Source organism: Notothenia rossii (genome assembly GCF_949606895.1).
Source record: "Notothenia rossii genome assembly, chromosome: 7".
Lineage (NCBI taxonomy): Eukaryota > Metazoa > Chordata > Actinopteri > Perciformes > Nototheniidae > Notothenia > Notothenia rossii.
In genome coordinates this window covers 65,154,027-65,169,776 of record NC_136905.1, presented here as the reverse complement: position 1 = coordinate 65,169,776, position 15,750 = coordinate 65,154,027, and the positions used below count along the sequence as shown (strand labels likewise).

Below are 15,750 nucleotides of genomic sequence, written 5' to 3'. Positions count from 1 at the left end.
CAGCTCTCCCTCGCCACTCTGCTGTTCCACAGCGCCGCCCCCCTCCCTCCACTGAAATTATTATTGTAAGACGTAGAGTAATGATAGATAACACAGCAAGGTCCGTTACAGTTTGTTTTCATCTGATTTTAAAAAAACAAAGTCTTGGCTTTCAGAATATTAAACTTGTTTCGGCAAATTCAGATGATAAATACAACTTTGAAGCTTGTAACGGCATAATTACAAGCGGAGAACGGAGTAACTTGACGTCACAGCAGGCATAACAACAGCCGATGTTTCTCGTGAGGGTTTTCCCCGGGAAACAAACACAATACACACAAACGCAAATATACACAAACACCCACACGTCAGAATGAGAATATGTTTCACATGTGACTTATTCAAATTGCGAGTGATTGAGTGAAGAAAAAGTTTGAGTGGCGCTCGGAAAAGGAAATTGTTGAGGGAAAAGGAGTTTCGAGACAAGCAGCTATTACAAAAAATGCCGACGCTTACAGGTTATTTTAAACCTGTAGGCCAGGATGAGGAGGAAGGACAGATGAGTTCTGTACCGAGCGGTAGCGGTGCCGGCCGCGGGGCCTCGGAGACAAGTAGGCCGTCTGGTTCTGATAGCGATGGAGTAGCGGGAGAGGAAAAACAGACAGGAGGGACATTATCTGTTGGAGGAGATGGAGAGGACGACGAGGACTTGCTACGTGGAGGGGAGCCAACGGCAACCGGACAAATACATGAGGGAGGCCCGATACGTCACTCATATGGAGGAGAGGACCAGGCGCGTGTAGAGCAGAGTGGAGAAGTGCGATCACAGAGCCTGCCGAGGCTATAAATGACTTTGATTTGTTGTTTAAATAGGGGGCCTACAAAAACTATCAGCCCCAGGGCCTGATGGCAGGTTAAGGCGGGCTTGGGTACAGCGCCACTTTCCGAACCATTGATGAATGCTTGTGTACACAAAAACGGCAGGCAAAACCGTTTTAAATGTGTGTTTCCTGTATGGCGAACAAAGCTGCTTTATTTATGTCTGTATGAAGTTGTTGTGAGTGTGGAGGGAGCAGCTACAGGTTAGCTTAGCCCAGTGGTCGCCAACCAGTCACTCGCGATCGACCGCGGACCGTTAAAAAAAAAAGTAATAAAAGAAAGAAAATACAATTAAAATAATAATGTTTGGAAAATACGTTTTTAGATATAAACCTATCATCCACCACCCCGTTAGCAGGTGCCACTTGATTGAAGTTTATTTGAGAAACCTCAATAATATAATACATTAACCGTGCTTTACGTCTACCTCATCATGACACAAGAGACATCGGCAGGACTGTAATTTCCCGTGTTCAGTGAACGCAACAGAGGCAAGACACCAGACCAATCAGAGAGTTGCATGGAAATACACGTGTGCTTGTGTCATTCAAGCTCGGCTCTGTGTGTGTGTGTGTGGCAATAGCGCATTTAGTGTGATAGAGAGAGGGAGAGAGGGAGTGGGAGAGAAGGGAGAGAGGGAGAGAGAGGGACCGGTGCTAGCGGGGACCGTGATGTTAGCATCTGGTTAGCTAGCTGCAATAACGGACATAAGGAGCTGTTTCCACAACAAGCTGGAAGAGAGTCCTCTCCCGTCAGACTGAGGGGCTCAGGTGAGCTAAAGGACTCTGAGTGTTTAGAACGGTTTTGTCACAAATTATTCAAAAGAATATTTCCGCGGCATACCTTCATATGATCATTATAGTTATACAAACAATAAGAGAATACATGAAAAACAGGTATGAAATACTATATGGCAGTAAAACAAGAATACAGTTTAAAAGGGGAGTGATTTGTAAAATATCCATAAAGAAAAAGAAAATCTGTTTACAGTTCTGTTTCATATGCGTGCTGAGAGAGGTATCCGATCTCTTCATGTTGCTCTCAAAGTGCACCAGATTGATGCTTTCAACTTCAATATTTAAAAAATAATCTTCCTGAGGACCCCCCTAGAGGAGGTGAGGACCGCCCCCCAATAGCACTTTACCCCTGCCTATATGCCGTGAGCTGATTATGGAGCCTTCAGTAATTCAAATGCAATTAGCCTATATAAAAGGCCTCAAATTGGAAGCATTGTCTGGGACGTCTTTTTCACTCAATTCTGCAATAGGTAGATCTCGCCTTTCACCTAGGCCGAGGTCGGTGATCTTGGGCTTAAAAAGGTTGGTGACCACTGGCTTAGCCTAATCGATCAGTGCACTACGAAGCCAGTGCCAGACAGTGAACTGTCAACGGGGGCAGTGGCGGTTCTAGACCAATTTGACTGGGGGGGCCAGGCTGGGGCCAGTTATTTTCTGAGGGGGGCACAATAAATGCAGGACGAAAAAGACAAAGACAGTATGAAGTTGTTGCGCATACACCTAAGAAAACAATGCAATAGAGTTATTGGTATTTGTTTCAACACATTATTATTATATTATAACTTAGTACTTTTTTAGCATATTGTTGTGTTGTTTGTTTATTATATTATAACTTAATAATTTTTTTATGCATTTAAGATATGCAACACTAAACTGTCTGTGGCTCTTTCCTGCTGTAACGCTGCAACTTTCCCCTCTGTGGGACTAATAAAGTTATTCTGATTCTGATTCTGATTATTATTATATATAGGGAGGCTGTTGCGCAGTGCATTAGTGCGTTGGTGTTCGGTTCAGGGGAGCAATGGTTCAAACCCCACTGCAGTCAGCATGTCGTTGTGTCCCTGGGCAAGACTGTGGGACCCGTTTTCAGTGTTTACTAAAAGAAAATGTATGCAATTTAATTATTTGAACCTGCTTTATTTTGGGGTGGACCTAACCTTCTCTAGGGGGGTCCGGGGGCATGCAGCCCCGGGAAGATTTTTTTTTAAAATGTTGAAGTTAAATGCATCAATCTGGTGCACGTTGAGCACAACATTTATTTATGGATACAGCTCTCAACACTCATATGAAAGAGAGATGTATATTTTTTAATAATCAAAAAATCTTTAGAATAGGATCACAACCAATAACAAATCATTTAAACTTGTTTATTCTTATCTTATGTTACCTATAGTTAGTATTCTTTCTTTTTATTTATGCATATTTGACTAATCACTCCCCTTTCAAGCTGTTTTTTTTTTTACTGTTCTATAGTACACATTGGAATGATTTCTTTATTTTTTACAACACATTAAATAGATAAAGGTGTGCTCTCTCTATCTCTCTCTCTCTCTCTCTCTCTGTCTCGCTCGCTCACAGAGGCTGTGTGCTCCTCCGTGGCGATGACGGCTTGCGTTTAAAAAAAAACAAGATACCGGTAGCTCGTGATCGACGTGTTGGAGACCCCTGCTCTAATGGGTCCGACTAGAATGACACATATCGTTACTTCCGCCTATTCCGTCAGCCAAGAAATCGTTTAATCATAAACTTTTTTTTTTCTTTTTTTTTTTAGGGGGGCCACAGGGGGGGGGCTAGAACCGCCCCTGAACGGGGGGGAGCCCCGCCGGTCATTATCGGCCGATATTCACTCTTAATAGTTTGATCGGTGCTCTCTATAAAGGCCGATCAGGAGAGTTGGATCTGATCAATATGGACATAAACGTGAGTGAAGTATAACCGGACGCGAGAGAGACAGATCAGATCAGCTGCTGAGTCTGACGGAGACACGCAGCTCTGCATAATCACCTGATGCTCCGCCCTCTGTTTAGCGAGCTGACCCGACAGCGCAAAATGCGTATATGAAGTGTCATGAACGCAAGAAATCATACCCTCGTGGGGGCGCGCTCATGTGATTGGCTATAGATAGAAAAAATTACAAGTACGAATCGGTTGACCCAGAGCCATATAATAGGCTATCTATATGTATATATGGCGCTGGGTTGACCGTCAGGGGAGTCTCAAAAAACCCACACACGAATGCACAGCGATCCATGCACAGAAAGCGGTTTGTGTTGCAGGTTCAGGGGATTTAAACGGACAACAAATATGTGAGGATCAAAAATACATATGTAAAACGTTTTTCTCTATTTGGATTTTATTTACATGTATGTACGGAACACATGTGTGTGTGCATTGAAAAACACAAGTGTGTATCTGGAAATACAAGTGTGAATCCTTTTACGGATCATGAATTACAAGTTTGAATTCTTCTGTGTGCATGTGTGTATTATGAGAATGTTCTGAGCTCATAGTTTTAACTTAAAAGCTCAGGATGTAGCTTACCCCTCTGCTCTCCAGTCATTTCAGTAAATGTAGTGCTCCTTCCTTCCCGAAGAGGCGCACCATCATCCGGCTGGCCTCTAAGTATCTCACCCGAGCCACGCACGTCTTTCTCAACTGCGCCTGCTAATATCCATTTTCTCCGACAATGGACGCGGGATTCTTCCGCGTAAGTTCTTGAAAATGATTTCTAACCCTTTTTTGTCTTACTGCAGAGTTGCATGGAAGTATATTTCTTATTTAGAACAGTAGTATTGTGTATATAGGCGGAGGGCCATACAGTCAGACTGTAACGTTATGGTCAGGGCTACGTCTATCACCTGATGACGAACCATGTTGGGTTTCGTCAACAGTCGTGTTACAACTGGGCTAGTTCCAGGGTTTGCGTGTATTTGGCGTTACCCTAAAGTAACATATAATTGTGTCTTGCCTACACTGTATTTTACACATTAATATGCAGTTTTACACATTTGCAGGAAATAGTCGAACCACACTTGCTAGCTTTGCTAGTTAATGATAATGTGTTAGCTCTGGCTAAAGATGGCGTCCGGGCGGTACATCCTTTCTGTCTCTAAGGGATAGTCACGACCATTTATGTTGGCTATAATAAATAGACGTACATATGTCCTGCATTACAAAACTAATATGACTTGTGGTGTTCGGACTATATTAACGCTGTTGTTGGCCAAAATATCCCCCAGACAGTGGCTAACTAGCATGTTTGGTTCCCTTGGAGGATTAAGCAAGCTAACGATTAGCTTAGCTGGTGTTAGCTTCATCGTATCAATGTCATATCCGACTCAGTTTGATCGCTTACATTTAACATGGTACTGTTATCACATACATTATATTTATTAATAGTTAGGATAATATAATAACGTCATGTGTGAGCACATGTTTTCAAATCTGTGCTAACTTAACTGAAACTCGGTATTTAGGTTTGGATATCAGCACCCCTGTTTTGTTTAAGTGCAGGTGTTTGCTTTACGCTGACAAAATAACACGGAAGTTGCTATTCAACTTGATTTTTTTTTTTAAAAGCGAGATGTTTTAAGCACATGCGTGTAGATGTGATAACGATTTTCAACGTACACAAGCCAATCTGATTGTTGATGTTTCTTTAGGGTACAAGTGCGGAGCAAGACAACCGTTTCAGCAATAAGCAGAAGAAACTGCTGAAGCAGCTGAAGTTTGCAGAATGTCTGGACAAGAAGGTATAAGAGCATCATCACTTGTTATTTTACTATTGTGTCAGATGTAAAATCTGACACAATAGATTCACACTACCAAATCTGACATGTGGTAATGTCAGATTGTATTACCAAATAAACTGTTGCCTTAATCAAATGTATTGTCTTGTTAGGTTTTATATGTGTTTCTGTCAGTCAATGTTATTTAAAGAGATACATTTTTGATAGAAAAAACTGAAATGTAGATACTGTAGTCTTGAGTCATTTAACACAGTCTTTTTCAGGCAATAATATACTGTCCAAGCTTACTTTCATCCATGTTGTTTTTAATTGTTATAATGGTATCAGCATCACTTTCAATGTGTTACTTCAGACGGGACAGAAAAATAGTTTAGAGATTTCCAAATGTCATGCTAATCACATCAATGGACATGTTACCATTTCTATTAAACCGTCTCATACTATATGGAGTTGCACATTTAGAGTAACACATCTGTTGTACATTTTGATAAATACAACTGAAACATAAACACTAGTCTTGAGTCCTTTATTCACTGATTGTCTTACTGTGTGATGTTGGTTTCTTGTTTCACCCATAGGTGGACATGACCAAAGTGAACCTGGAAGTCATCAAACCTTGGATAACTCAGCGAGTGACAGAAACTCTGGGATTCGAGGATGATGTCGTCATAGAGTTAATATTTAACCTGCTTGAGGAGAAGGTAATGTCTTAAATGTGTTTGTTTTGTTTCTTCAAAACTGTCATGAATTTGAGGGCAATGTTTAGTTAGTTAGAAGGAATACAAGCAAACCATTGCACATTTTGTTCAACTTGAAATTGAATGGGTAAAGTTTACAATTGGTGTAAAACTGATTTATAATGACATAACTATGTTTTGATGTTATGTGACAAAGTGCCTTCATTCAGCAGTCTTCTAATGATGATGTGATTTATGATTTAAAAGGCCTGAACCAATATGGATGTTATACCTTGCATCTGAAGTATAGCACCAACACCTAATTAGCTCTCTCCTGAGCCCAAAGTCACTGAGCCCAACTCTCCCTTCATGATGCAGTGTGTGGTTTGAGGTGAGTTATATGCAGGGATTACCAATATCATGTTAGTGAAAGAAACACCTGAACAATGCCATAATCATATTGCGTAGGTATTTGTAGTGCATCATTCAATGGCCCAATGTAATTGGAAATATAGGTTAAATTCAGGGAGGGTTTGCCACATAGAGAAAATGATTTCCTTTACATTCTTTAAAGAGTAACTTGAGTACTTTAACACCAAGCTAAAAAGTATTGTCTCACTGACTACCTCTGATTCAAAGTTTCACATCTGTTGGGGGTGGGCAAAACTTTTTCTGGTGTACTAGTAACCACACCTTACAGTGATGTGAACACACCACAGGTGTATCTCTACATCAATGTAGGAGATGGAGAACCTCAATGACAGGAGGCCAACAAAAACAACATTTTTATTTGAGTGTGTTAAACCTCGGATAGCACCCATCTTCTGGGTTGTGTGTCATCAGATGTGTAACAGACCGCAGATTTTCAACCAGAAGAAACAACACTCTTTTTTTTGGTATGAAGTTACTCTTTAAACTGGAAGACTATTGAGATATCTGTAATGGTCATGTTTTTTACCTTAACATTTTTTTTCTTGCCAGTAGAGCTGTAATGCTAAGCCCCACTTATGTTAGGTATTTCATTTTGTAATACTAAACTCTGCTTCTTCTTTATTTCATAGGCTTTTGCTACTAAGTAGACTTCAAAAGTTTTCTTTATTTAATCATAATGTGGATCCCACTGATTAACCACTTATGCTTAATGGAATTGGTTATTTCACAGGTTAATTGGGGGGAAATAACCCAAGTAATTTACACAAAGTGTCCTTCATTAGTCTATCCCTAGGATTTCGTCCCACAGTATACTTAAATGCAAATGTTGGCGTAAATGCAAATAACCCACATTAGTGACTTTTTGTTATTCTAACAAGATGCTAAAAAACACATTCATTTATTTATATATGACACCATCACTGCACACTTTTTTTTGATATCCTTCTATTTGGTATTTTTGCTTGTCATAGCTTTTGGGGGGTGGGTTGGGATGGAAAGCTAAGTGTAAGGGGTGTTGCGTAATGATAAGACAAGGAAATTGAATTGAAATTACGGCCTCTCAGAATAATTCTATCAGTTGTTGAAATAAAACTCCTTTTTTGTGTAACAATGTACTCATTATTGCTTGTTCGTCTCTTGCAATTTAGTGATATAACATTAAGCTCAAGGTGGTTGAGTCTCAAGCAGTAGGGAGGCGGAAGCAAGCCATGGGAGCTCCGTGCCCACTGATCCCACGGGACTCACTGAAGACACCGGAACTGTACTTGCAGTGTTGGGTTTTAATGCACTCTGTATTGTGGCTATTTGTTTAACTCCTGAAGTGTAGACTGTGGGGAGACCAGATAGCAAGGGGTGGGTAGGGACACAGAAAGGTAAAGTAAAGGGGATAATTCTGAGGAAATCAAATAATGGCAAAAATGTTTTCTTGTATTATTGATTGTTTATTTGGGGAATAACAATCAGGAATTGGAATAACAGCAACATTGCATGCCGTTTTTATATCATTAGACATGTCTCCCCCTCAGCTAGCTCACATTCTCAGTTCAATGAGTTTGTGAGTATGATTTTAAATTAGTCACATTTATTTATATAGTCATGATTTGAGTAATACAGTAATGGTGATAATATAGTCCCAGGAATAGTCTAGTGAGGACTAGTAGGTCCTACCCCCGTCCTTGATTATGTTGCCCTTCCATTATTTCAATAGCCATATGTTTTTTTTCTCTCCTCCCTTCGTGTGTGTGTTACAGAATCCAGATAGCAAGATGATGCAGATCAACCTGACAGGCTTTCTGAATGGGAAGAACGCCCGGGAGTTCATGAGGGACCTGTGGCCCCTGCTGCTGAGTGCTCAGGAGAACATTGCTGGCATCCCCTCTGCTTTCCTGGAACAGAAGAAGGAGGAAATTAAACAGAGACAGGTAAGCTTCCCCCAATGCCAATTAGACACAATTCTAGCTATCAGGCCATAACTCTGCGGTTGACAGATACATAATTACTTGTTTTGGGTCAAAACAGCCATTGCAATTTCTTATACACTTTTGTTGAATGGTATAATAATTGGTATTGATATATCATTTCAATCAATAGTCTGAGACAACATTAAATACATTATTTGGTTCCCAGATGTCAGTTATGTTATAAACATTGCAGGATAGACATTATTTATATACTTTTGGAGAGATGTATGATTGTTTCCCCATGGTTCCATTTTTTTGGTAGATTGAACAAGAGAAGCTAGCTACTCTGAAGAAAGTCGATGATGATAAGAAGGAAAAGGACATCAGAGACAGGGCTCAGTCAAAAAGCCCAAGAAGGTAAGAAAAACTCGTTTTTTAATATGGAGATCAGTGGTTGTACAAGTGCATTTATCACCAAAAACGTATTCAGTTTGCATCGTCCTATGTCTAGGAGGAAATCAAGGTCACCGTCACCACGGCGAAGGTCGCCAGTGAAGCGTGAAAGGAAACGGAGTGCCTCTCGCTCGCCGAGACGCAAACCCAGTCCAGTCGCCAGCAGCTCCCCCCCTCCACCCCTGATGCAGCTGCCAGCCAAACCTGTGGAGCAGCTTGTGGAGCCGAATGCATTAGAAGGAGCCCTGCCAGAGCCGGCCATCCAAGAAACTCCTTCCACATGGTGTGTAGAAAACTTAAATGTACCATTATTGCCATGCATTTAAAGTCAAAACTTTTTTGTTCTAAGTTTTAGGTTCAAATCCACTTTAGTTTGAATTTTTTTAATAGATGTTCTTGTTTTGCAAGTTTATTTTAGTCCTTAACGATTTTCATCAGGGTTCATTTGGGGTGCGGAGTGTAGCAATGAACTGGATCAAAAACTCAATTTGTATTCATCAATACATATTTTAGTTTAGCTTGATGACAGGTTATAACAAATAACCTTAAGGGTAACATAAAAATCTTTCTCTGACTTGTAGTGACACAGTTGTGGAGGTGGTGAAACCAGACCCAGTTACTGAAGTCAAAGAATCTTCGCCAGAGAAGCCTCTCAAGAAAGAGGAAAGGCCCAAGTCCCGGGACAGGGAGAAGGACAGCAGGAGGGACAGACCTCACCACCGCTCTCGTTCTCATTCCCGCAACCGCAGGCGACGCTCCCGCTCTAGGTAATTCCCGACACTCATATCACATTTTTATTTTTATGGTTCTTCAAAAGTTATTTAACATAGAACATTTTGTAAGCTTATCTTCCTCTATACCCCACTGCAGATCCTACTCTCCTCGTAGAAGACCAAGTCCCAGGAGGAGGATGTCTCCTCGTCGTAGGAGCCCCCCCAGGCGTGGCCCCCCTGGCAACAGAAACAGACATAGACGGTCCCCAGTCCGCAGGTCAGCGCCACATCCTTCAAAATACTTAATTATTTAATTAAATATACTTTATATTATATTGGTTACTACAAGTGACCTTACAGAGGATGTTGGACCATCCTTCCTCAGTTGAGAATACATTTTGAATGTGCTAATGTCTGTGTCCTGCAGGAGGCGCTCACGCTCTGCTTCATCTTCTGGCAGCAGCTCCTCCAACTCTCGCTCTCCTAAAAAAGCAATGAAGAGAATATCCAACTCCCCACCCAGAAAGGGGGTCCATCATCCTGAAAAAGCCATCAGCCCCGCCGGGAAGGACAGGCGGTCACCATCTCCTCGGGCCAGAAGAGGCCGAGGCTCTGCGTCACCAGCCAGGCCGTCTGGTATGATCTTTAACCGTTGGTTCTTTCCTCGACATAATTATGAACTCTTTGTCTCATACTGCCTACCCCATGACTCTTTCAGTTCCCTGACTATTTCTGTTTAGTTATACATTTTCCTCATTAGTTAAAATGTTATGATGATAACATTCCTTTGGTACTGAGGTCACAGAGAGACACATATAAGTATTGTGCATTTGAAGTGTTCATGGCTTTAGGAATGGATATTGAAATTGCATGTATAATTCTTGGTGTCTTTTTTTTTTTTTTTAAGGTTTAAAGCAAAAACAAAGGGGAAGGAATGATTCTCCGTCTGATAATGCCAAGCCCAGACCTTCTGAAGGCTCTGACTCAGGTAAGCGTTATATTATGTCTGTTTAAGGAACTGTATGGGCCTTTGGCCTCATGCCAAAAACGTTTGTGATGACTGCTGCCTGGAGTCCTCAGTCATTTTTTTGGCTCAGTCCACTTGCCCCGGTTTTCAGCAGTAAGGGGCACAATGTCACACAGCGATGGGGAACGTTAAGTATATCAATGCCCAAGGACCTCATTACAGTGATCACATTTATTAAGCTGCTTTGATAATTGGGATCCCACTTAAGAGTACAAACAAAGGAAACAAAAACTATGACTTGACATGAAGGACAATAGTAGTTTTTAGTCAAATTGCACTATGCCATTTAAAACCCTAAACTCAAGCCTCAGGCATATACATATTTTTCTATATTATCTTAATGCGCCATGGCAGTTTTTTTTACTGGTTCTCTGACACTGATGAGACACTCAATGCTCTACATTTCAGAGGAGGATAAAAATGACAAAGAGGCAACAGCAGATTCGGTGCAGCAGCGACGTCAGTATCGCAGGCAGAACCGACAGACATCTTCAGGTTAAAAGCGTTTTTATCCCCGTTCCTCTCCCATACCCAACACCTCTCTTAGGGCTTTCACACCAACGCGATTCCCCCTCTAGCTCCTTGCTAGAGTTGGTTTGGAACCGGTTTTTATTTTCAGCCCCCGTTTTGTTCACACCGCCCAGAGCCTGACTGGTGCTGCTCATGACGTCACCGTTTACGTCGCTTACGGCGCTCACTACAACAACAACAATGGGGGATTGCGTCGTGTTGCTTTTAATCATACGAAGCCAGATTAAATTAACGACTTCTCCAACCTTATACTTTTCTCCAGAGTGCCGTGGTTCATTGTTTATGAATGTGTTTCAGCGGCATTTGCCGACCACTGCAGTGCTGCTCTTCCACAGGGGTTTATTCTCCCGTTAGCTCCGGGTTAGCTCACACGGCAGCGCCCGCTGTAAAGTATTCACTGTCTGACTGTCACACAAGCAGCTGATACATATCCCCAATTCCCCATAAGTGAATGTGTGTCAGTCTGAATTGACGCTGGTGATGTTAGCATAGCAGCCGAAGCTAAACTGACTATCTTGACTACTTGTTGCTATCCTATTGTGCCAGAAGCCGGCACATTTTACCGGCATATTTTTCATTATGATTCTACTTGTGATTGTCGGACATGACAACCTGTGCAGCCCATGTATTGATTCCATCCGATAGCTGCTATAATACAAAACAAAACGTCTGTCTGTTCTCTCCACAATGATCAATAACAGCGAACGGATGGTCAAAGTAAGGTACAAATAAACAGAATCACACGAAGCCTGGTTAGTGTTGCCTGACTTTATAAAGTGTGTTGTTTTTTTTTTACAAGTGTGTGGTTGCGTTCTAGTCACTTTGCTCAGCACTACTGCTTGTTACAACTTTTTTTACTTTACTTGCCTTTAACTGTTAGCTCAGGTTAATCTCGCCCCCCTCCGACGTAAGCGTGACGTATGCGGTTCTTGCTTCAAGACCGAAACATTTTCGGTGCTTGAAACAAACCGGATTCCGGAGCGGAGATTCCGGATTCCGGAGCGGAGATTCCGGAGCGGAGATTCCGCTGCGGTGTGAACAGGAAAAAACGGTGCTTTTCAGGCTCTAGCTCCAAACTGGCCCTAGAACCGCGTTGGTGTGAAAGCCCCATCTGACAAAGTCTCTGTCCATGTCATCTTGCACTCATCGTCTCATGGACTTTTGAAGCCGTGCTCTTAACCCCAACCGTAGCGTTTTTTTTCCTCACTTCATACAGTTATGGCTACAATTAAACAGTTGTTGATGTCCTTTGTCTGTTTGGTTTTAGATTCAGGATCTTCCTCCTCTGAAAACGAGGGGCCCAAGAGGCCGACTGCAGGGCCGGGAGCCAAAAACGGGGATGTGAGGAGGAGACGCAGCCGAACACCGTCACCACGGAGGAGACACAGAGATGCCTCCCCAAGGTTAGACAACGTTTTTGTACATTTTTAGCAAAATGTTTTAACTTATTGTTGAATCAAATGTTTTTAGGTTGCCCATGTTCAGCGTTATCCACATGTATAACATTTTGTTTGTGTTTGTACTCCTTCAGGAAAAGACGCTCTCCATCTCCTCCACGCAGACGGCGATCCCCGTCTCCCCCACGACGTCGCAGATCTCCTTCTCCTCCTAGACGAAGGTATGTGCAACTTTATATCATATCTAGAGCTTTCATTTGTCAAATTATTTTTACGGATGAAAACAAAAGTGTAACAATTACATTTGTTACTATCCAGGTCCCCTTCCCCGCCTCCCCGTCGTCGTTCTCCATCCCCCAGACGATATTCTCCCCCTATCCAGCGTCGCTACAGCCCCTCACCTTTGCCCCCACAGAAGAGGAAAATGTCTAGCTCTCCCCCAAAGCGCTCTTCTCCAGGTGCCAAGCGCCGCCCCTCCAGGTCCCCCAAGCGCAGAAACTCCCCTCCTCAAAGGAGACGCATGTCTCCATCCTCATCTCCACCCAGACACAGGAGGAGCCCCATGTTGCCTTCTGCTAGACTAAGCAGGGACCCACGATCCCCTGTGGCAGCAGCTGGCCGCCTCTCCCCGCCCCCTGCAACCCGCGGTCGCCCTGTTCGGGGTTCCACCAGTCCTCAGGGACGTTTTGAAAACTCCAGTGCATCTCCATCTAACCCGCGGAGGCAGCAGTCCCCGACACACAGCGGAAAACCCATCCGCCGAGTGTCCCGCACCCCAGAGCCACGGAACAACAAGAGGTAACATTGAATTTATATTTCAATATTTATTTATTTATTCAGAATACTGCTGTTTTATCTCTTTGTATTATGCATGGCCCTGCGACCCTTTTTAAATCTTCCCTTTTTTTTCTTCTCCCAAGACCCTCTCCGAGCCCCCAGCCCATGAGGAGAGCAGCCTCCAGATCTGTTTCCCCTCAACCAGCAGCTCTGAAACGTCCCGCCCCTGCATCTGCCTCCCCCTCCCCCTCCCGCTCTGCCAGTGGGTCTCCACCACCAGCAAAGAAAGCCAGCAGTGGTTCCGGCAGCCAATCCCCAAGCAAGGTTTGACATTTTAGCTTATTTACTTATATGGTTGTCTGTTTGGATGCGCATATATATATACATATATTTCTGGTTTATAACTTGAGTCTTGAATATTATGGGTATTTTTTCTAAGTTTACTCAAGGACGATTGCATTTAGTAAAAAAACCAACTATCAAATGTGTTTTAGTTCTTATTGGAGAAGGTTGAATTATTATTAAGTATGCAGATACCTTACGATGTGTACTCTGGTTATATTAGCTCTCATTATCTCTTTCTTATCGTTTGCAGTGTTTTTAGTAGCACTGTTAACCTTTAAATACTTTTGACCTTAAAAATCTGTTTCATTGCAGAATTCCGATATTGATGGCAGTGGAAAGAAGAAGAAAAAGAAGAAGGAAAAGAAACACAAGAAAGAGAAGAAACACAAGAAGCACAAGAAGCATAAGAAGGAGAAGAGTGGTAGTGCTGTGACCGGTGATGCACATGAAAACCACGGCGCGGAGGACGGAGAGTCAAGAAAGGTGATGTCTAGTTTCTTTGTTTTTTAGCTTTCCAGGCCTATTGCTCAACGGGACAGATATAACCAACATTCTGTATTTGTGTCCAAGTGGCTAGTGGAGTTGCGTGTATTTCATGCTGTTTTCCGTTTAGGAATCAGATAGTGAAGTAGAGGACAGCTTGGCCGACCTGGAGAAGCACCTAAGAGAGAAAGCCCTACGATCCATGAGGAAGGCCCAGCTGTCTCCATCCCAGATGTCCTGAAAACGACTGGCTTTCTCACTTTTGAATTTTTCCACTCACTCTTGATGTTTGTCATCAACCTGGTTCAGCTTTAGAATGTACAAATTGTTAAATCTTGAGTCTTTTTTTGTTTTCTTTTTACTGGTTTGGTACATTCTGAAGAGTGTGTTTCATGAGCTTGATTTGTCAGTTAGTGTATTATCTTAACTGTGATGAAGCCTGTGTTGTCCATCATTTTTAAATTGTTGAGCAGGGTAACGGTTTGAGTTAACAGGTTTAAGATGTTTACCGCAGCATACAATAGATTCCATATGAGAAATGATTGCATGTGCAGTGATCGTCTCTGAAGTGCATGACCCACTGAGCTTATGGAGTGTAGAGTAAAACCAACATACAGTAACATACTGTTACCAATGCCTCTTATTAGTGGAACAGTTGCACAGCTGTGTGAACTATCAGAGGCCCTAACAGAATGTCTTGTCCCATATAGTAACTTAAAGGAAGTGTTTAGCATTGTTTAACCTGCTTTTTTTTTTCTGACTATGAAATTGTCTTGTTTTAAGACTACAACAATCTAATGTGACATGGAGTATGCTTTAATTTTTCTAAAATAATTAATATGCAATTTTATGTTGACACCCTTCCAACATGCTGTGGGACTGCTCTATTATTTGTATTTAGTACCCCTGGCTCTTGTCATCTTGTCCTCCTTTCAGAATTAAAACCTTTTTATAGGACGTGTGCTTTCCTTAATTGTGAGATTTCTTTTGTCATTTCTGTTTTGGATGGGATCTGTGAAAACTGACAGATTTTATTGAGGTAATTAACGAAAAATGCAAAGGTTAAAGGCTTGGGATCCCACTTTTCTATTGGTTATCCTGAAGTCTATGGTTGGGATGTTGCTTTGACTGAAATGAGACCAATGATGATCCAATGGATTTGCAAAGTCAAAAACCTAACACTACACATGCTGCCTGTTTCAACAGTATTAACAATTAACAAAATTAGCATTAAATAGCATTAACAAAATTAATGCTAGTTTAGGCCATTGGTTCTCAAACTTTTTCTGTCAGGCTTGGAGAAAAAAAAAAGTCGGGGCCCCCCCTACACAAATAGTCAGGCTCAGTGGCGGCGCCAGAGATTTATTTTGGGGGTGCTGTGGGGTTGCTTGACGTTTCATAGAGGGTGCTCAAACATTTAGGGTTTCCCATTAATGTACCGGTTGCTACAGTGGAATTTTCTACTGCAACAATCCCCACGCGAATACACAATATACCCGCGACTGTTACAATGAAGGCTCGATAATCAGCTCACGGCATATAGGTGTAAGCAGGGTTAAAGTTCTATTTTTATAGGTGGTGTGTGGACCTCACATAGGGGGGTCCGGGGG

General features: G+C 42.1%; 1 protein-coding gene across 7 annotated transcripts; it reads left to right on the top strand.

Moving 5' to 3' along the window:
- The first annotated feature begins 3,822 nt into the window (after positions 1 to 3,822).
- Positions 3,823 to 15,108, top strand: srrm1 (serine/arginine repetitive matrix 1). 7 transcript variants are annotated; one of them, XM_079693010.1, is made up of 18 exons: positions 3,823 to 3,961; positions 4,212 to 4,362; positions 5,318 to 5,407; positions 5,983 to 6,105; positions 8,265 to 8,435; positions 8,737 to 8,831; positions 8,905 to 9,150; positions 9,449 to 9,634; positions 9,738 to 9,857; positions 10,044 to 10,216; positions 10,488 to 10,568; positions 11,016 to 11,102; positions 12,406 to 12,541; positions 12,670 to 12,756; positions 12,854 to 13,333; positions 13,456 to 13,636; positions 13,970 to 14,140; positions 14,271 to 15,108. In XM_079693010.1, exons 2-18 carry the CDS (start codon positions 4,342 to 4,344, stop codon positions 14,379 to 14,381), a joined length of 2,559 nt encoding a protein of 852 aa, XP_079549136.1. In that variant the 5' UTR covers positions 3,823 to 3,961; positions 4,212 to 4,341; the 3' UTR covers positions 14,382 to 15,108. The 7 variants fall into 7 exon arrangements, with proteins under 7 accessions (XP_079549136.1, XP_079549134.1, XP_079549135.1 ...); XM_079693008.1 differs by having other exon boundaries at positions 3,831 to 3,961; positions 10,008 to 10,216; XM_079693009.1 differs by having other exon boundaries at positions 3,832 to 3,961; positions 8,926 to 9,150; positions 10,008 to 10,216.
- The last annotated feature ends 642 nt before the right edge of the window (positions 15,109 to 15,750 follow it).

What these genes read in the sequence shown, in the direction of transcription:
- srrm1 (XM_079693008.1), top strand. Translation starts at nt 4,342, where the DNA reads ATGGACGCGGGATTCTTCCGC. An exon ending in TGGACGCGGGATTCTTCCGC is followed by an intron (nt 4,363 to 5,317) that starts GTAAGTTCTTGA and finishes ATGTTTCTTTAG; the next exon opens with GGTACAAGTGCGGAGCAAGA. An exon ending in AGGCGACGCTCCCGCTCTAG is followed by an intron (nt 9,635 to 9,737) that starts GTAATTCCCGAC and finishes ACCCCACTGCAG; the next exon opens with ATCCTACTCTCCTCGTAGAA.